This window comes from Falco cherrug, chromosome 5, assembly GCF_023634085.1.
Source record: "Falco cherrug isolate bFalChe1 chromosome 5, bFalChe1.pri, whole genome shotgun sequence".
In the NCBI taxonomy this organism is placed as follows: Eukaryota; Metazoa; Chordata; class Aves; order Falconiformes; family Falconidae; genus Falco; species Falco cherrug.
Window position 1 is genome coordinate 44,304,336 of NC_073701.1, and position 22,041 is coordinate 44,326,376.

Consider the following 22,041-nt stretch of genomic DNA (forward strand, 5'->3'; position numbering starts at 1 on the left):
GTTATGGCCTTTCCCTGCACTCTGGACCTCATTGCCTGACTTCTCTTGAATATATTTCTAGCAGCTTTATAACAGCTGTAGCCACAGCAGTCTCCATTACTTACTGTAGTCTTGTAACACCTTGGAAGCCCTATCCCAATACAGGAACCCTTGGAATGGGGTACAGTAAAAATAGTGAGAAAAATAACTATAGGGAGCTTGCAGTTTCCACCATTTTGTGTAAAATGACAAGCAAAATTTCCAGTCTCAATAGGAAATGTCCCTTTGCAGGAAAAAAAAACCCAAACAATTATTGTCAGGAATATGTGACCTTGAGGAATGCTGGCAATTTATTTGGAGTCTCGAGATTTTTACTACAGGTGGCAGTAAAAGATTAGTTAGCATGTTCTCAGAAAGGGCAGCATGTGATTTGTAATGATCCATCATGTTAATAAAAAATGAAACCCTGATTTTTGATCTAACAAGTACCTTTGTATCCATTATCTTGCTGAGGGTTGATCTCACTTTGAAATGTACCTCAATATAAGAACTAGAAATACATATATATTGCAATATAGAAATACTCTTTTGGCAGGAGGCTGATCATTATGCAGGATAATTCTAGCCCAAAGCCTGCTACGTGTCAGTGAAGGGGTAAGAGATATAATGGTGTGCTCATAACATGGAGAAGCTACCCTAAGAGCAGAACTACCTGCAAATGCCAGGACCAGGTACAAGAGATATAACTTTACATGTAAGCGTAAATAGTAGGAACCCATCTCTGAAGATTGTAAGCAGCAATGTACTTTCTAATTAGGAAATCTCTTTCCTTTTAACATTCTGCTCTGGATTTGATCTTTGCAATTACTTATTATTGCTCCACTAATAATCCTTTACACTAAGTTTGAAGGGGCCAGATCCACTGGTACAATGCTATATCGAAGACTGACAATTTTACAGCCACAATTTTTTTTTTTAGAAAACATCACTGAGAGCCTGGTGCCAAGCGTTGCCCAGAAAATTCAGTTTTAGAACTGTAAAGTTCTATTTCCTATTGACCACAGACAGACGGAAGGCATGAGTTCTGAAACATACCCCCTCTGCCACTACGAATTGCTGCTGCTAACTGATTTGCTGCAGTAATTTAACCAGTCCATGCTCCACTTTCTTCTTCTATAAAACTTGGATTATAGGACACTTTATCTTCCAGAAACATTTTGAAGTCTGACTGTAGAGCACTTGGAAATGCTTGGACAAGAAGTGTTACCCAGCAGCAAGGTATTCTACATAATACAAAGCTTCAGAACAAACTGTATGAACTGGATAAGTTCAAAACGTTATGTCAACTGTAGCAGACTCAGAAAAATGCTGCCTTGCCTTGGCAGCTTGAAATCTACTCTCTCCTTGGGCTGTGTGGGTTCGGAGGCAGGGCTCTGCTTGGGGCCACTGCTCACAGGGAGGCAATCCCACACCTTTTTCACCATTGCTTTATTAACAGCAACACCAACTCCAGCTAAAAAAAACAGTGTCAAGTGAACCCAGTGTATTGTAACAGGTTGCTGTGCCCCCCTCCATGCTACTACCAGCCTACCCAAAGCACGCCTGCTGGCTGCCGTGAGATTTTGGCTACCTGAAGATGCTCTCCCCTCCTCTTCCCCCAAGCTTGCTCTGTAGCAGGCTTAAGGCACCCTTTCACTCCGGGCATGAGACGTTGGTGCTGATTTGTCCCTTTGCCAGGAGACCTGCTAGATGATGCTCAGTCACCTGCAGGACTCAGGAGATACTGCTGTCACCCGTTAACTTCTCCTGCAGAGGTCTGGCAGGAACCGGTGCTGCTGGCAGCATGCCTGGCCCTGCAAGACATTGCTGCTGGCAGCTGCCGGAGGGCACCCCAGGCTGCAGCACTGGCTCATGCATGCTCCCCAGGGAGAACCCAAACACACCATCACCCTGAGTGCAGCCACTTCCCTACGTGGCAGCCATCGTTTGGACCTGTTTGAAATAAAATAAAAATGGGCCATTCCTCTTTAATTTTTTGTATTTGTTTTTCTCTAACTTCAGTTACGATTTAGTCCACTTTGAATGGGAACTTCTCTTAATGATCCTCAGCTAGACTCAAAAGCACCTTAGCTACACAATGGTAAAGTAATGAAAAATAAAACAAATGCAAGCAGAACTGACTTTCTGAAATAACAAAGCTTCCCACAGAACAAAAAACTAACTAACTATATATATAAAAAAATGCACTAATAGGGTGCATTACTACGTTAAGAATCAGAAAAGATGATTACATATATAATTTCTTCAATCATAATCGGAAAATGTGATATAAAATAGGACTGACAGCTGCATGAGGGAATTTATATCACTTTATATTTTTCTGCAGTCTTCAGCCTGCGAAATGCTTTCCTAATACAGCACGAAAACAGGTATCGTCAGTGCATAGCAGTCTTCTTGCTGCAAGCTCAGACAGAGACTGCCAAGGTAAGTAGCATACTTCTTTTTCTTCTGTAAGTAGAACACTTTTTTTTCTTCTGTAATTACACAATTACATTTTCTCTAAAGGAGGATCGCAGCCTAAAAGTGGCTGTGATAAGAATCTATTACAGCTGTGACATTTGACCAAAACCAAACCAAAACAAAATAACACTCCAGTGCTCTGGCTCACACATTTGTTACGGAATTTTTGCCGTTGAACATGTACCAATTTTATATCAGGGTTGATAGCAGGTCATATTCTTGTTGAAAAACATTATAATTTCTGATTGCTAAAAAAAAAATATGCCATTTCCTGTGTCACAGAAACGAAGACAGTCAGCCCCTCCAGAGAAGTCAACATCAAAACAGCCCCCCCACCCACAACTCATATGCAGAAGTACTCAGATCAGAAAACTGTATCATGCTCGTCTATGCATGACACTTCTTGCAATTTCAGATGGAACAGATGGCATGATTAATTCCACTGTAACATAAATGTACCCCTCATTTTCACACTACATCACATTTCTAGTAACAACGCTGTATATAACATCTGAAAGTGTGGTAGGCACTTCACAGAAGTGTTTTTTTTCTCCTGTAAGTTGAATTTCATTCTGTAATACCTAATACACAGAAATTTGACTACTACTCATACTAATTCTTAAAAGTAAATTGCAGCAGATAGACTTACTCAGGGAAAAGCAATGAGTGAATTCTTTCCATTTCCAAGTCACTTGGAATAGGTATCTACTATAGGTGTCTACGCAAGAAGTCACTACCTTCTCCTGTTACTGAAATATTACTGTTCTCTTTCAAAGCTGCCTTCAGACCACGTGGCTCCCATCTTCCTAATGTCTCCGAAGCCCAGTTCATCAAAGGAGAAAACCCTGCAGTGAAAGGTTCTTTCCACTTGGATGTGGTGGCATTACCACATTTTGTTGACCTTGGGCTCTCCGAGCCCTGGGAAAGGTAGACAGGCCAGCACTGGTCAAATGAGCTACCTTATTTCAGCCCCCCAAGAAACCCAAACTGAGCGTGGTCAATATATTTTTTTTAATAAACTTTCCAAGCCAAGCCAAGCCCATGGGTTTAGCTGACGTTATTCTGCAAGGCAGAAAGGAAGCTGAGCTGGGTAGGATTGATACCGGTGAGGACCATCAGAGCAGGGCCTCAAGCTAGCTAAGCTTCATCAAGAGGAAGACAAGTAAACTGCATGAAGTCATACGTGTCATATTCCCACTGACTCGTCCCACACAGAGGGCTGTTACGTTGCAAGCTGCCCCTTAGATCTCCTGATTTTTGTGAAGCGCCTCCCTGTGCTCCCTGGCGAGGCCCAGGCTGACCCTGCCCACCTGCCTCCCACCGCCATGCTGGGCTGTGCCGGCCGCACGGGCAGCGCACGGAATGCGCTGAGCGTAGATGCAGTGATTCCCCTGCCCCACTCTCACCTCTCTCTCAGAAACCCAATACTCAGCAGACACGTGAAAACACAGACCTGAAATACACCGCTGCTGCTCATCCCACCCACAGACTGCCCTGCCCTCTGTTCTCTTCCCTCGGTGCCCCCATCTCCTCCCCCGAGCCTTGACAAGCTCCACAGTTTAAATCCTGACTCCTACATGTCCACTACTGCCTGGCAAACCCCTGTTCACCACCACCACCATCACCACACTGTGCATCAGACCCTCCTCCGCCAGCAGCTCCGGAGGGGCCAGAGCAACTGCCCGGTGCCAAAGCCACCACGCCGTGCCAAAGCCAGGCTCTGTGCTCTGCCTGACACATGCAGGCTCTTCCCACGTCCTCTGCTGACTCCTTAGACCTGTAGGTCATCCCATTTCTTTCTCCAGCTTTCTATTTTTCAAAGCAATATTTTTAACTCATTCAGGTTGTAAATACATACAAGAAACAACCAGATGGGTCAATTACAAGGTTGATGAATGTTAGCATAGCACGAAGAACAGAAACCCTTCTCATGGGTTTCTACTCTTTGCACCAAAGCATAGTGTCTACATGCACTACAGCAGGGAAAGCAGCTCCTGACTAGGCAAAATAAAAACCCTGGGGTGGGAGAAGCACAGCTAGACCTTAAGCTCATATTGCTGCCAACTAATTTGTAATGTCTAATCACAGCAATTCAGAGACAACTCAGCTTCTGCGACCCAGACCATCTGGACTAGCACAGAGAGAAGGAAGTTACGTGTTTTAAATCCATCTCTCCAGTCATCACCCCCTGCCATCGTACCTGGATGACAGCAGATATAGAGCCGAATGCTGTCAGCACGATGCTAGAAACTGAAATTCATATGGCAGCACTTGACACATCTCGGAGGGGGACAGAACTTGTGATGCTTATAGCACTGGGGCTGTCTTTATTCAGAAGAACAGGTAGCCCAAACTGAAGGGACAGCATTAAACTATATTACACAAAAACGGTGAAACAGCCTGCAGCAAACATTACCATTACAAGCAAACAGAGCGTTAAAATCCTACCTTCCAACCAAAAAGGAAACCCTCGCTGGAAATCCCTGACCCCAGACACAGACTCCAGCGGCATGTAGTGGCCTGACAAACTTGGAGTCTCAGTTCTGGCATAATTCATGTTCACTTCAGGAATTATGAGCATGGGCCTGAAGAAAGGCTAAATAAAACACAAAAACTCTGGGTGGTTATGCATCAGAATTACTGGAACTTTATTAAGATTGTCTTGGTTTACAAATTATTTTTTCCTGTTACAGAAAAAATGGCTGTCAAAGATAGAAACGGCAATCTCCAATTACACCACGCAACATGAAACCAAGAAAAGCACTACTTTCTGCTTCCCAGCTGAATCCTCTGAAATTTAATAACGTCAGCACAGCACGAACAGAGCCAATGGAAGACTGTTGTGGTGATAACACAGTTATTGCTTCCAGCATGCCTTAAGTTTCTGAAGCTAACAGATTTCTGACTTGACTAGACTCTGTCAAGGAGTTCTGACCACAGGATGTAGGAATAAACCGGAAGGGGGAAAGGAGCCATGCAACATATCTATCACTCTTAAGACGCTCCTTTGCTTCAGCTAGGAGAAGGCTCTTGCCATCCCAGGAAGTTTTAATACAGCTTGTCATTTCCTAGAAAGTGGGACGAGGGAAAAAACCTGTGTTGGTGAGGAGAATTCATTCACCAGAGAAGTCTAGAAGGGTTATTCCAAGACCATCCAAACTGCACTAATAAATGTCATTAAATTAAAATTGTGTAGCCATAGCTCCTGACAGTTATACCTCCCTACTTACTAAACTATAATATCGCAAGATTTTTTTTTGGCATTAATATTGAGCTTGTGGAGGCAGATCAGTAAAAGCATGTATTGTGTTGGGTCTCCTTTAGTTTCTAAAATGAGATAATGTCAGTTTCTTTGGAAAAGGTCGTAATTACATCTAACATTCAGTTAAACTACAGATGCTACAGAATATATAAAAAGAAAGAACAAATGTGCAATGATGCCCTGCTTTATTGCGATTTTTTTTTTACCTGAGGTTTTTCACCACCTTATTAACAGCAGATCTGTCATTATGCATTCTTTGCACGCATTACAGCCTTTAGAGTGCAAGTTTGCTCCACAGACTTCAGTGCTCCTTTTGCATTAAACCGTTCAGTACTTCACTGCTATCCCAGACCTGTGGCCCACATAGCAGAAATGTGCCCCTGTTAATCACTTTATTTTTCCCTCTTTTTGAGGTACTGGACAAGTAGAACACTCTGAAATTGCTTGCCACAATATCCATGCAGGTTACTACCACAGCGGGAGGGTGCTCTCACCAGATTAGCCTTGGCTCATCCCTTGAGATTAAGCCACAGTCAACAGAGGCAGGGAAACTTCCCTCAAGCGACTGTGCCACTTCTCTCACCTTCTGTCCCCAGTCAGCAAGTCTCCCTCAGCAGAAAAATTAGCCTTTGGAATAACCGCTCAGTATCAGAAATTACTTCAGGGGGAACTGCACAGAAGTCACACAGATGAGGGATATGCTGACGAATGTATGAGTGCCATTGCAACCGGTCACATTATTCACAGGGAAGCCAGCATTCGCCTCTGTTCCACAATCAAATTAGTCATGAGTTCAAGTGTTGCCCTTAACCCAGCTCCTCCCCAGCTCCACCCATGAAGAAGTGGCGGTACATTTTATCTACTTGAGCTGGTTCACCTGTACGTACAAGCTATGGTCTGGAGGCTGTGTATATATATATGTACTTACGTGGTTGAGCACCCTCCAGATGCAGTCTAGACTGCTGCGGTACGCATTCCTGCTCTATCCCCTGTGCCTGGGGTGAGCAAGCTTTTGTCACAGCTTCCTGGGAACGGAGCAGCCACTCAGGCTCCATGCCACATGGTGCACGTGTAAGGCAGGAAAGCAGAACAGAGTGGAGACAGGAGATCTGCTCCAGGGCCTCAAGCAAGCCGCGAACACTGAGCCACAACTTGGCATACACAGCTGTGCTCAGTACCCCCAGCCCCAGGCTCTTGGAGCCAATGCTGGTAGGACAGAAAGACATTTCAAGCCCAGAGAAGTCACACCTGAAAGACTAAGCTCTGTGCTTTGCATGCTGGTGGAAGGGAAGGGGTGTTTCACTCCTCTCTATGTTTTTTGCCAAAACGACCTTAAGCCAGGCTTGTTCCATTCACCAGACAACTAAGTAGTCCCAGAGATTCAGTATTTCCTGGGGGCCAACAAGGAGGACACCCCAGGGGAAGGAACTATTCACACACAGATTCGTTGGTGAGACATTAGCTCAACAGGCTCTTCTGTGGTCTGGAGAGAAAGGCATCTCAGAAAGCATATGAAGCAGAAATTAACTTCCCAGCTTGAAGTGCCTTTCAGACAGACCTCTCCATCTTTCTCCACGGTCTACACTGAGCCCCTAGGAAGATCGGCTGCAATGGCTAAACGTAGCTTTTTATGAATGCTCCCACAAGTCAGCGGTGGCTTTGTCACCCAACTGATCTCACACACATTCACCACCCGGTTTCTCTCTACAACTCAGTTCAACCCTGAAAGAGGTTTCTGTCTCACGAGCGAGTCCTTCATTAGCCTAACAAATAAAACAAGTGCTACTTCCAAGTCTTCCAGTTATGCCGACTGTCCAACTACACCGAATTTGTTGCCTGAACACTGCCAGTGATGGAAGGATTTTAATTGAATGCAGGAGACGCAGCAGCCTTGTGCAGGTATTGGGAATGGAGAAACTACTCTGAATTTAACCTGTGAAAAAACAGATTTGAAACAGTCATTATCACTGCCACCTCAGAAATGTGAAAGCTTTTCTTGCAGCTCCCCACAAGACTAAGAAACCGGAGCTTGTTCTTAGAGAGGTGGCTTCCCAACAGTTCAGTTGTAGAATGATATATCCCCCATTTCAAAGTAGCTTTGCTGTGTGAAATGGGGCAAGGTAGTTTTCAACGACAGAACTGGTCTGTTAGAAAGGGCTACTTTATTTTTTTTATTGTCAGTAATCATTCCTTTAACAGGTTAGAAAACAAAAATGACACTTCAATAATATTTCATAGTTAATACAGAACCGGTCGAAGCATGGTGTCATCTTCTCATCCAAATCCACAGCCGCCTTCCAAATTGCAGAGTTTAGGAATTACAGTGCACACTGGACTAAATTCTTTCACAATGTAAGGCACAACTACATGATCACAAGTAGTAAATACAAACACTGAAAATAGAACTTAAAAGAATCGAACTTCAATTAAAAAGAAACAAAACCAAAACACACTCATGCAAAAAAAAAAAAAAAAAACCAAAAAAAACAAAACCAAAAAAAACCCCAAACTATCTAAACCTACCAAGATGGTATGATCCAGTTTAAAAGAAGTACAGTACTCTGTAAGTAAAACTGCAACATAAGTCTATTATAATACATTACCTCTAAATATTGTGTAGGAACTTAAAACTTTTTCCATTTAAATTTTATACAATTATACAGAAATTAAGCTGTATGAGCAGTATTCACATCTGCAATAATAAACTGATCATCAAAATTCAGAAAAGAGGCAAACGAGACAATGTAATTTGTGGCACACATCCATTACAGAATACCATTCATCAAGTTCAAATCACAAGTACTGAAGAAAAAAACAAGACGACTAAATTAATGGTGAATGAGGCTATCCACAGCCAAACAACAAAGCTGCATACAAAATTGTTTTTACCCAGCAGACCATAATTATGAAAGCTTGTGGTTATTATTTATTTCCTGTCCAGCAGCTAGAGTTTGCAAGAGTTTACCATAACTTGAAACTATTGGATACTTTCAAACACATTAAAAAAAAAAACCAAACTACTGAATTTTTTTCCTTTTTGGTGATAAACTTTAGCAGTTTTGGCATTCACTAATTTTTACATATCGTGACAGTGAGTAAACCTTATTAAACTGAACTAATGTTTGCATTTCACACTGAGAGGTAGTTTAAATGAAATCTTATGTAACGGCATCAAATGGTGGGATTTTCAGATATTTTTTTTTTGTGACTTTTTTCCTTTTCTTACAAAAGTGACAAATCCTATACAAGCAGCATTTTGGACACATTGCTATAAAAAGTTCTGGTATTTGCTAACCCAGCGAGACATTTTCAAACATCCCTTCTGTGCCAGGAATCAAGCTTTAGCGTGATACAGGGGAGTACTTTGTCATAAAGCCAACAGCAGGAGCCTGGACCTGCCAGCACTGGCCTGTTGACATACAATGATGAACACTCTTTCCCATCCCTCTTTACCCAAAAAAGGCAGGAAATAAAGATCAATTTGGTTTTAGTTTAGATCATAGGGGGAGGAAAAATTGGAAAACATGCCTACCAGGCTTCTACTTTCATAGTAATGTTGATCCAAAAGGGTTAGCAGGGCTTCAGTAATCTTCCAATGAGCAGATACTCCTGTATCCGCTGCACAGTGAGTGCATAGAATGTGGTAAGCTACAGACAAAAGGCAGCGTTTATTACATTAGGCAGAGTTTATTACATTAACTAGTACCTATCCTCTTCATTACTGTGATCTTAAACGGCATCTAATGTTCTCTCTAGAGATGCAAACCTCTTTATTCAGTGCCCCGTAAAACAAAACAAAAAAACCCCACACCCCAAATTGAGTTTTTGTGGTGGGACTTTACTATCTGAATATTGCTGTTCTTGAAAAGTACACCATTCAGTGCTTTTGGAGAGGCTGTGGTTGGACAATAATTTTAAACTTATCCTAGAAGGGATACTGACATCAAGACTTCAAAAAATAAGAATTGGACAACTGTCAAGACCCTTGAAAATACATAAAATTCACGTTTTCTCATTTTATAATCTTAAAACAAATCTCTACAAAGATGACCTGTGCGTGACTACATGTTTTTTGTTTTTATGTGTGCTCTCAGATGATGATCGCATTTTTGGTACAAAGGAATTATGAGTGCAATTCTCCTTACATAGCAAGGGGGCAAATGTAATACAGTGAAAAGTCCAGCTGAAGATAAACCATTGTCCAGCTGAAGATAAGTCCATCGATTACAGCTAACACATGCAATGCAAATTATGCCATTCCACTTACTGTAGATTATATTCAGTTAGACAGCAAAAAGTGCGTAGTGCAAATGACAGTGTTGTTTCCTAGTCCTCCAAGAATATGAGAGTGGGAGGGGTAGTACTTGGAAGAGTAATTTATCAGTTTCAACATACTCAAACCATGATATCAATCTTCTTGGCATAGTTTACAGTCTGTTCAAACTTAAGCTCCTGCAGTTTTCTGTCTGCCACTCAGTCATAAACTTTTTAAGTATGCAACAAGCACTTGTTCCTTCTTTGCATTTAATTGATATTTAACAATCCAGAAATGCACTTGAGTTTTCCAGGTCCTTTCTTTAGGAATATCACTTCTCTTATCTAGCATTAGATGCTCAACTGTTCTTGCTTATGTAATAAAAACGCAGCAAGGTTACGCTACTTCATGCTTCTCCTCCCAAATCTCTTCTGGCTTCACTCAAAAAGCTTTTCCAGTGAGGATTCACAAATAATCCTAATCAACCCAAAACCAACAAAAGTAGCCATTCATTGTTCTTGTGTACCTAGTGCTCCACACTCCATGGGAATTTGGTTACTTGACACCTTGCAAAAAACAGAGGAAAAAAACTCACACTGTAACCTACAGCCTCAGAGTCTTGTGCCAGAGAGCGAAGCCGGCTGAAAAACGAGATCCCTCTAAACCTCCTGCCTCTGCTGGAAACTGCAGCAGAAAATTCCTTTTGCGTCTTCAACTGCAGACAGCAACTTTTCCTACTGTGACTCATTAATTTTATCCTCTTTGTTCAACCTTTGCAGAAAGGGGATGATTACTGGAGGAATACACGGGGAGTAGAAATAAGTAACAGGGAAGTACAGCCAGCTAAAGACAAATGCCTGCCACCGACCTTTACAACACTACCTGCCTCCAGAGGGGCTGCAGAACCAAAGTATGAAGTATGTATTGCTGACACGGTGAATTTGGCATTTTGGAGGCAACAATACATGGGACTGTGGCTCTTTGACTGGGAAGAGAGGAGAAGTCTCCAGGAAGTTAAAGAAGCTCTTCCCATCCTTAATAAGACTATCCTCTACACTTTTCTGATTGCCTCTGTAGCTTGTCTCAGCCAGTCTCATATTCTGCCCCCCCAGCAATTCTGAACATGGATGGAGTATCCTGCAGAGGGGACAGTTTCACAACCAAAACTCACACTTCACTGTCCTGCTCCTGACGCCATGCTAATGCCTAGTAGTCAAAGACAGCTTGAGGATCCCACGCATCTATGGGTTCCAGCACCGGTTTTACCATCATTTCCACCTCTTCCTCTATAATGGCCTCACCTCAGTGAATCACAGCAATCTGGTTCTTGCTAGAGGCTGTTAAAACACATCACTTTGCATCCTCTGGTTCCAAGGCTCTGGTCTCTTCTGCCATTTTATTTTATTTTTTTCCCCTCTGTTCCCGTGTTTGTGGTCTGAAAAATCAGTGCATTTCACTATTTTGTCTGGAATGCTTTAACTCAGAATGGTGAAAGTTACAGGCTTTTTACTAGGTTTTCCTATTTGTATTTTAAAGCAGTGCAAAAAAAAACCCCACACTCCTACTGAACCATGCCCATCAAAACAGTCAAACTCTGCAAGCAGATTTATAAATACAAAGCTTTTCACCTTCCAGTTTCCCTTCTTACGTATCCCATAGGTCATTTTACTGAGCTTGAGCACAACTTTCAACCTGGCAGTAAGACCAAGAGCATTATAGGGTCTAGTACACCACCAGCTTGTGAACAAATACAGACTAGCACTAAGAATCATAAGCACAAAAGAAGTCTGAGATTTAGCAGTGGTGCCTTAGATTTACTCTAGTGAAAAGCTGTAGAAATCCTGACCTATTGCTGCAGACTCAAAGCTCAAGCATGAAAGCTTCTACCCCGCCAACGTTCCTCTGGATTTTAACAATGCTTCTTTCTACAAACGTGTATTTAAAAAGCATTTCCATCCCCTCAAAAAATTGGTCATATAAACTACTCAGCAAAAAGCAGCCTTCAGAAACCAAGCTGGTTTTGCCCCTGAAACTGAGGAGCACCAGACCAAGCTCTGATCTGTGGTCAGGCAACCACATGGATTCAGCAGCCAGCTGAGTGAGGTCACTCTACTTGTCTTCACACACAGGCAGCCCCAAAGGCTGAATTAAGAACAACCATACTAGAGCTTCTAACACTTCACCTTTCCTACAGACCTCTCTCCTCAGCTTCCACATATGCCCATTCAAAAGCAAAATGCCTGAACACAGGTGAATCTTCTAATCCTTTTCCTAACTCACACTGAAAAATTTCCATTTCCTCTGCCTCATCCATTTAGTCATGGGAAGTTTCTCTCTCCCCTCTCAAAATCCCTTCTGCTCCATGTGGTTGTCCTTCCCCCGAGAGCAGCACGAGGCTTCATGCGGTACACACAGTGCAGAGTGCATCTAGGCTGGAGCACAACTGTCACACCTCTACTCTTCCCACATTTCTCAAGTCATGTGTCAGTCAAAGAAAGGCTCAAAAGCAAACTCTTCAGATTCTCTCAATAAGTAAGCAGAAAAACAGCATTTCCAGAGGCAGAGATTCCATTCGCATTTTTCTACTCAAAAGACTCCTGGTCAACAGTTACACTGACAAGGAGAAACAGCGAGTCCAGAGGCTCTGTTTATATGGAAGCTTTGCAGCAATTGTTTCTTTTGAGCAAGCAACTCACAAGTTCGCACCAGAACAGCAGGTCAGCATTTCATATAAACCACGGCTGTATCCCAAACCCTTTTACAGTGAGGAGAACCAGTTACATAATTAAGCTGGCTTTTGGGAAATAAGAATTTAATCTTAAGAAAACTCCTTGAGGAAGACTCCTCAAGGCTGCAAATGTAGAACTAGACAGGTAAGCTAAGAAGGGATATGAAACATACAGATCACTACTTCTGCAGTAGAGGGATTTAAGAATTTCTTTCACTTGAGAGTCAATCAGGAGTACACATTTTTCATAAAAGAAACTCTTCTTCATTCACATATAGAACTGTCAAGAGATAAAAGCAAATGACCTGCTAAGCTTCCATCATTGTGACAGAATTTCATTCTTTAACTTGGGCAAGTAGAGGAATTCAGCACACAGTCCTTTTCTCTCAACAGCTGACAGAATTTAAGACACAGAATGGCTTGGGGTGTGGGGAATTTATTAGGGTTTTTAAGACAAGGAGTCCCTAACTATTGGAAGGCATAACCCGTGCTCAGAAGAAACAACCTTAACAGTTCTCCGAAACACCAGATACAAAGGGAAGAAAAGTTACAGATAGGCAGGAAAGAATGAACAGGTGTAAAAAAAAAAAAAAAAAAGAAGTTTGGAGCCCACATGAAATCTAAAAGAAACCTCTGTTGCAACAGAAAAAAAATAGAAACAAAGATCTAAAGACATATATATTGGCCTCTTATTTAAATGAGTTCTTTGGCTTATAACTAAGCCAGTGGCAGGTGAGCAGACTAAATCATGTAACTAACATAACATTTAATGGGGATCCGATGGAGCAATGGAAAACTGAGCTTTGTTAGGTGTAACAGTTTGGCTTCTTCCACCAAAAGCTGAGGGAAAGGACAGAAGAAACGGTCAGATAAACTGCAGAAGTCTCAAAAGAGACTTTTTCTTAGTGGGGTACCTAGCATGGAAGGTCTGAATGTCCCTTAGAACCACAACGATCTCTCAGGACTTCCAGGGTATGGGCAGAGGGAGAGATGCACTACAGGCTACTACCAGTATAGATTTGCTTCTTAAAACCCACATATGAAGGTTCCTGGATATTAAAATCCATCAACTAAATATGAAAAAGTTAAATCAATCAATACAAGATGGAATAGTGCAATGCATCACGTAATATTCCTACAACGCCAGCTAAACTTCGTCTCATCATCTGTTCACACACTCTCTCTCTCAGACACACACACACAAACTACGGAATACAGTATGTGTAAAGAAGTTCCAGTATCCAAGCGCTGTATTTGTATAAGGACTTGGGTGCTGATACTACAAGTTCTAAGTGGGCAAACAGAGCTGAGTTGGAGTCGAGTCCAGCCATTACCCTCACTGTGGAGTTCAAACTTCAGAGAGAAAAGTCCAAGAACCAGAGAGATAGAAGGAAAACAGAATCACAAGGGGTTATAAAGAACATCAGATATGCAATCAAATGCAACAATTAGTTATGCTTTTACAGCAATATTTGATACATAAAATCCTCACAAGTTTCTGCATCTTCCTTTTTCTTTGAAGGAAACGAATAAACTGCAATATCACATAAACGCTGTTTCTCTTGAACAAAAAAATAAAAGATAAAAAAATACATTGTTACTCCTCTGTTTAAATTTTATTTACAAATAACTGGGTATTTCTAATCTAGACATAGAAGCTCTTTCCAGGATAAATGGCAATAAGCTATGGATGATCTGAGCCCATGTCTCACAAAAAATACAATAGTTTTTACTTGGTATCAATAAACATTTTAAAATATACTAAATTTTGCCAAGTGTTACAATCATCGTCCAACAGAATAGTAGTCTGAGTGCTGAATGAAGTGCATCAACAGAAATTACAAATTTTAGTGTAGCATTTCTTTGTCACTCATGATGGCCAGTTATCCTTGCAAGTCATTAAAGCAAGTATCACAAACTCGGACAGGCTTCTTAGAAGAAGGAGTTAAGGCATTCTTTGCTGAGCACTCGGCACAAAAGATATTTCCACACTGTCTACAGTGATGCTGTGAAAGAGAAGAAACGTACATGCTGAACATCAATGACAAGGCATCGATAACTAATAGAGATCACTATCATGTCAACTCCCATGTTTCAGAAGTTATTTGAAATTATAAATAGTAGTTACAGAGCACACAGAAGGCCATGGGACTAAATTGTTTCTAAAAAGTATAGGAGCAAAATACTCAGATGCACTTCACTGAGTTGGGAAACTATACCAGTTTCAGAAATTAAGTGGTTGAAGTTCATCCTCCTCTTGAACTTGTTCTGGTCACATGAAACATGTTCTTACATGTAACTACCTGCTTTCACATTGAGAAGTATCCTTGATCAAAGCATCCAGCAGCCTTTGTGCAACTACCCAAAGAACATCACTGAAACAATGCAGGACAGGGAGAGCCACCTAATACCAAGTCAGGAAGCACTGCAAAATGAACCTCCCGAATATTCCTCATCTGTTTCATTGCCAAGTCACTTGTTGGAGGGATGGTGGTGTGAAATCTGGATGAAGGGCAGACCCTGCCAATTGAGGGATGCTAACATCTTAGCTGAAGACACCTATTTTTACAAAGAAGGTCTGACTACAGACCTAAAACACATCCAGTTGTTTCTTCTGTTCCATGTCTAGTTAGTGTTTAGAAATATATAGTCACAAAGCACCAGATCATGTTGATGCCTCGTATTTTCACAAATATCTAATTTCAACATTTTTGCATTCCTTTTAAACCTGTAAATCCAGTTCAGGCCGGTTATAAATAAGTTTACTGTAAATACCCTTACAACAGTGTAATTTTTCTTGCTTGCTTGGGGAATTGAGCTATTTTAACACTGTTTATAAACCGATGCTGTTAAAATGGCAAAAGCATTGTGAATAAAGTAAGTGCCACAAACTTTGTTTTGAACATTTAAGGCACTGCAAGCAATAAATGTATTCTGACATGTCCTGAGTATCATGGCACTATTAAGACCATTTTCTGAAGTTTGTATCCCATCTAAGAGTTTGAATACAACAGAAAAAGAAAATCCCCACAGACACACAGTAAAACACACCTACCCTTCTCACTGTCACTGAAAAGCCTTTTCCACAAGCCATACAATTCTGCACCTCATTGTCTTCTGCCCACTTCCTGTTGAGAGCTTGGGTGTGTTTGATCTATATTGAAGATATTAAAAAAGCAGAGTTTTTTAAAATGCATGTCCAATTCCTACTAATTTCCTCCATTTTCACTGCACACACTACCTAGTGCAGTATAAAAGCACCAATTCTGTGATGATAATGAGAGCTTGTATTTGTTCAGAGAGAAAAATCTTCCAAATTTCAAAACTCTAAGCAGATTTAAGAACTCCAGACAGCAATACAGCCCTCGTACACCACAAGCATACCATCTTAATCATTCTGGAAAGGTAACCCACCACCAGTCTGACACAAACTTGAATTTCTCCTAAGTTCCCACACAAAGAATCAACAGCTTTAATTGCTTCAAATCAAATTATACCTGTAATGACTGGTTTTCTCGGCCAAGTTCCTGCATTGCAGCAGTAGTGTTGTCCAGCTTTTTCTTCATTTCTACAAGTTTGGCTTGAAGCTTTTCAATTTCTCCCTCACTTTTTATACACCTGAGGAAAAATATTAAATAGTGAGCTCAAAGCATACAAGGCAATGTACACTGCCTCCTTTGGGCAGGCTGTCATGTCTGAGAAGTTACTCTCATAAAATCCAGCCAAAGATATCCTTGCTGTGAAAAGTTCTTGGATGCCTTGACTGGAAAAATGTTTTGATGTAACAATCAGTTTAAGGTTATCCGGCATTGCTCCCAAGTATCTGTGGCTTATTAATACCTGGAGTTACTCCCAAAACCAGGGACAGTACTGAATGCAGTACATCAACGGCAAGCCCCGATAAGTACCCCTGGGCAAGAGGACACTCTCACAAACCAGCTGCAGCAGATCAGGTCAGACAAAGGAGCAGAAAAGAAACCTTTCTCTTCAGCAAGGACACCTACCGTCAGCTGAAATTCAGTTAACTATTGAAAGCCAAATCTCAAAGGGTGTTTTTCTGTCAAGTTGTAAACAGCTACTGGATGAGTTCAGCACAGTATGGCAAGGGACTGCTGAAGAAAGAGGATCTCACTTGAATTGATCCCATCCTTTTCCAAGGTCTACTGCTCAAGAAAACAACTCAGCAAGCTTGACAGTATCGAAAAAAGTTTTCCACTGCCTTCACCAAACATGTCAGGAAGTAAGGATGAAGACAGTTTCCTGTCCCACAGGTGTTTCTTCTACCCTTGTAATCGCTGCTTTCAGGTAACTCCTGCTGCCTGAAGGAAAGGCACTCTGCTTACCTAAGATTTAAATATACTGTACAGACAATAGCAGAACTGGAGAAAAGACGACTGTAATTTTTCAGGAGGAAGAAAATGCCTCCTGTGTGAACCTTAGCCTATCTAATCCAATTACACATTCAATCTCGTAACATTGAGCAGTGGGCATACCTAGAAGTCCCTAAGCAAATTCTGTTATGGAGGCACTGAAGAGTCTCTTCCAGGCTTCTGGATGACTAGTGCATCTACTCTGACTAAGTCAAGGCAGTAGAGCCTCAGTGTGATGGAGAAGGATAGTTAACTCAGGTAAGAGAAGCTCTCTCTGACGGGCCTTGCAAAATTCATACAACAGATCAGATGAGAAGCCACAACCTACATACCTCAAAGTTCAGAGGAGCCTAGTGGATTTGGAAGGCTCTTTACAGATGGGCATAAATCTTCGAGCATAAGCACAGAGCTGTGGCTTTCGTGACAAGTAAGGTCCTGATAAACCTGACTGATTTTCTAAAAAAGTCACCCTGTCAAAGCCCTCAAAGAGCACAGCTTGTTTCCAACAACCCTTTGCTATGCTTTGGCAGGGACAACAGAAAACTGCTCTCTGGAAACTGCACCCACAGCCCAGGCACTAGGAATAAACATAGATTTAAATAAAGTATGCATAGAGAATCCTGAACCAACTGAAACAAGTTTTCACTGTGAGGCTATCCATTTCCCAGAGTACACTTCCACATGGTCATGACCACAGCTTACCTCTCCAGCAATGCTCTTCTCTCATCCTGATTATTCTGCACTGTTGCTTCCAAGACAGCAATGTCCCCACGTAAATCGTCCGTCTGTTTCTCCAGCTCACTCACTCGCCTCTGACTGCTTTGCCACTCTTTCTTCATGGTAGCCAGGTTTTCATTCAGGGCTGTGACCTGCATGGTAAGCTTGGTCTCCTTTTCCTCATGTTTCTGGTTTTCTTCTTCTTTCTCTTTTTTCTCTGTGTGCTAAGAAAACGATGGAACAATGAAAAACAACCTTCAAAGTATTCTTTCCCTATATTTATTTATCTTACCATACTAGAATCACTACTTTTAATAAACAAACTACTAGAAAAGGGCTGTTATCTCATTGAATTTTCCTACCCTATTAAATGCTTTGAAGATTTCCAACCTTGTCATTTAAAAATTAACGTAAACTGACGTCAGGTCTCTGCTTCCTCTCTGTCCCTCGAAGAGTCCAAAGGCACGTTCATACAACAACAGACTCATACTCTAACATACTAACCAGTTTAGCTTCAATTTCAGCATATTCTTTCTTCAGCTCCTCTTCTCTCTTTTTCAGCTGATCTTTGACAGCTTGATGGGTCGTCTTCTCCTGTTCCAGAGCTGAATTCATATTATCTATTTTGCCCTGCAGTTCTAATTTCTGTTGAATCAATAGCTGGTTTGCATCCTTGAGATTTGCCACATCCTGTTAGGATACAGAGCTCAAAGTTAAAGTAATGACACTGAAAGTATAAATGATTTAAATTCACAACTACTGTAATTCTTCCCAAGGAGAGGACAGCAATAATTTTTAGTTTTATCACTGGAAGAAAGGATGATTTTATAGCACAAAGTATCAGTGATTTTCATGATCAAATATTTTAAACTTATATTATGAACAACGTTCAATTTTTAAAGTAAATTTAATGTATGTTTCCTACTCAAGTAGTGGAAGCTCTGCTGGGTTATTTTCTACAGTTCTTTGAAAACATACATTCTTTGTCATTTTTTAGAGTCTGTTCTAAAATTTACTTCACCTTGTTCTCTGGTTGCAATAATGAGGTTAAAAGCATCATAATGACGATGTAAAAATGAAACACTGATGGAAGAAAGCTAGTTTCTATTAGTCTTAAAAGTATAAATAATTACCGTACATTTAAAGCAAGTAGGACTACACATTTAGTTTTAAATATGTTTTACTTGTTCTTCTGTAATAAAACACAAAAAAAATCCTGAGGTAGAATAGTTAAATTTATAGGAATAATTTTCCTTAAAATGACATAGCCAAGCATGAAGGTACTAACAGACTAACAGGGGTTGACAGTTTTCCATAGAGCAAAATTCATGTCACAAATTAAAATCAAACCAAAGACAGTGAAAGAACATATCCTGAGGACAGGGGGATGCCCTATAAATGCACAGATATCCATTCCTTGGTAGGAGATGGGAAACAGGATATAAATCTTTAGGACACAATTTCTGGTTTAGTCTGATTGCTTGTAGGGAGATTGAGAAATGCATTTTAAGCTGCCATTGGTGTGCACATATTTTACATACCTCTTTATAAATCTTCCTCTTTTGAATAGAGATTTTAGGAATTATGAGAATTATAATAACCTTTCCCCAAAATCCAAGAAAGTATTGGGCATAGACTGCTCGACAGAAACAAACTACAAACCTCTATCTAAAAATAAGAGACCATTTTTTAAACACTGGAGAACAAAAGAACATCTGAAACTCATAAGATATCATGTTACTTTATTTTTATTAACGTATAGGGACTGCACCTTCATTTATACTTGTGCAGCAACTTAAACCCTGTGTGCCTAACAGATGTAAACACAACTACTAATAGCATAATATGGAAAACTCAAAACTACAGGAGTGTTTGTTTCTACAGAGACTAAAAAATGAAATACATAGAATGTGGCAAGAAATTGTTTTACTGAAGACTAAAATTTATTTAATTAAAGTCTCTAAACTTTTACCCTTTAGAGAGCTCATTTGATTGTTTTGATTTTGGAAGAGGGTCTTTTATGAGGCTCCTGACATTGTTTCTTCCCCAACTGTGACTTTTTAGGACATTTTAACAAACCACAGCGTATCAAGGGAGTTTCAACCCTACCACACATCCTTGAGAAGTACCAGATGTGCCTAGAATATCTGGGAAACTTCACATTCATGACACACTTGGACATCCTTTCTGCACTTCAGAATAGTCAAGCAAGAGTATGCACAGTGATTCTACAGTGAAACAGAAGAAAAGCTGTGACATACAACTCATCCTGAAGCTAAGACAAGTTATGTGCTCTACCTGGCCAAGAACACTGGGCACTGGCGCTCCAAGATTATCACTAATCAAGTCAGCATTGCTCAGGAACTTCAATGAAAGCTGGGCTTTGGTTCCCTTACCTGTAATAGTGATATTTACAGCAACCATCTTTGAAAAACCATTCCATATAGTATCTACTGAGCAGGCACATATTTCTTACCAGATAACCAACCACAGGAAGACTCAATATGTCTCAATATACCTTCTCAAATTCTTGTTTGCAGGCTCTAAGCTCTTCACCCAGCTTGGCACTTTCTTTTTCAAGTCTACTCCTTATTTCCTGGAGCTCTGTTGTTTTACATTTTTCATTAGCCAAATCTTTTTCTTTCAAAATCTTAAAGAGAAATAAAAAGTGCTAGAAATATTACTTATTTCAAATTCACAAAATAAATAAAAAAACCCACTAAAGAAACAAAAAATATACAGGGCCCAAAACCTACTTGGAAGCTTTGTAATTAAGGGAAACAACTGCCACATTTCTCTATTCACAGTTCGTAGTGCAAACAAATAGCAGCATGTTTGTAGTTTTAGATTTAAAAGTACAACGTTTTTCCACCTGCCTAGTCACTTAGAACAAACTAACAGCCTACTGCGAACCAAATTCACTTCAACTGTATGTTAAAAGTCTTTGCACCAGAGGTTCAGTAAAACTGCCATTGCTGTGCACTACACAACAGTGAGCTATGCCCTCGACACCCCCTTGCTGTTTAGAGACGTAACAGAAATTAATAAAGGGTGCCTGAATGGGGTGGATGTGTCTGTGTGATTTCAAGACAGAGGCATTTACCCTGTCATTCTGAAGATCCTGTAACATTTTGGTCTTCTCACCCAGCTGCTGCTCCTTCTTTGATGCATCCTGCTCCAGTGCAGACTTTGCTTTCTTCAATTCCTGAATCTGCTGATTATTGCTAGCGATTCGATTTCTACTGGAAACTAGTTCTTCTTGAGCTAGAGCAAGTTTTTCTTCTGTGGACTAATTACAAAGAGAGTTCTGCAAATTATCTGTCAGTGTAAGAGCTTCAGATACTCAACAGTCACTTAAAACATTTTCCACATGGTAAAACCATTATCTAGTGTGCAACATTTAGTTTCAAATGTTAATAAAGCATAGTTAAAGAAAATTCTATGTTACAAGTTACCCTAAGTAAAAAGAAACTGCCCCAGTACCATTTCCAGCAGCATTACCTTACTATACATATTCCAGCTTGCATCCTTCCACAGAGAAAAGGTGAAAACACACAGAAGGACAAAGAATAAAAGGTGACTGATTAAAAGAGAATGAATCTGAATTTGTTCACAGAAACTGATTTTATTCTCTGGGCAAATCAACTGGTCTATAACTCTAGACAGCTGTTACTTAAAAGGCAGTGAAGCTATACTGTGAAAATTTCAAAACTCATTCAATGCTATTTTTACCAATGACTAAATTAAGCTAGTGCTATAATAATTGTAAAATTTTTGAAAAACCTAAAGTCAAATGTACAAATTGAAAATGCTGATATCAGGACAAACATTTTACTGTCTCAGCTGCACCAGCATTCTAAAGACAAAATTTAAACTTCCATTCAAAATCTACTACAGATTGTATTTTAATTTGCCTCTAACTCTCCCCATTACTAAGAAAAAATCCTTGCGTTTATCTTTCTACAACAGGTTGCAAAAAACCAAGAAACCACCTAATACTTGCACCCAAGACTCATTCTATTTGCTCACAACAAAGTCAAACTTCAGGGTTCTTCTTAAGTTAGTATTCTGGAGGTTATTTTTTTTTTAAGCCTTTGGCTTAGGTAAGGACTAGCTCGACTTAGAAGCATGTTCCTTGACAAAGAACCAATGAGAAAGAAATTACCAAACTCATCCTCCACTCCTCCAAAATACTGGTATTTTATGGAAA

General features: G+C 40.5%; 2 protein-coding genes across 7 annotated transcripts in view; one reads left to right on the plus strand and one right to left on the minus strand.

Annotated features, from left to right (window-relative positions):
* The window catches only part of PLEKHG7 (pleckstrin homology and RhoGEF domain containing G7), a 29,538-nt gene extending 22,676 nt beyond the window's left edge, over nucleotides 1–6,862 (plus strand). The window contains exons 13-14 of the mRNA XM_027815379.2: nucleotides 2,366–2,463; nucleotides 5,193–6,862. Of these exons, the coding sequence (XP_027671180.2) occupies nucleotides 2,366–2,463; nucleotides 5,193–5,300 (206 nt within the window). The 3' untranslated portion in view covers nucleotides 5,301–6,862. The remainder of the gene's footprint in view (nucleotides 1–2,365; nucleotides 2,464–5,192) is intronic.
* Nucleotides 6,863–7,904: 1,042 nt separating this feature from the next.
* The window catches only part of EEA1 (early endosome antigen 1), a 77,571-nt gene continuing 63,434 nt past the window's right edge, over nucleotides 7,905–22,041 (minus strand). For 5 of the 6 annotated variants that reach the window (XM_055711053.1, XM_055711052.1, XM_055711051.1 and 2 more), the window contains 7 exons: nucleotides 20,935–21,120; nucleotides 20,350–20,481; nucleotides 18,336–18,521; nucleotides 17,817–18,055; nucleotides 16,242–16,362; nucleotides 15,800–15,898; nucleotides 7,905–14,750 (listed from right to left, as the gene is read on the minus strand). In XM_055711053.1, the coding sequence (XP_055567028.1) occupies nucleotides 14,628–14,750; nucleotides 15,800–15,898; nucleotides 16,242–16,362; nucleotides 17,817–18,055; nucleotides 18,336–18,521; nucleotides 20,350–20,481; nucleotides 20,935–21,120 (1,086 nt within the window). In that variant the 3' untranslated portion in view covers nucleotides 7,905–14,627. Of the gene's footprint in view, nucleotides 14,751–15,799; nucleotides 15,899–16,241; nucleotides 16,363–17,816; nucleotides 18,056–18,327; nucleotides 18,522–20,349; nucleotides 20,482–20,934; nucleotides 21,121–22,041 lie in introns of those variants that run through there. The other variant, XM_055711054.1, reaches the window with a different exon arrangement.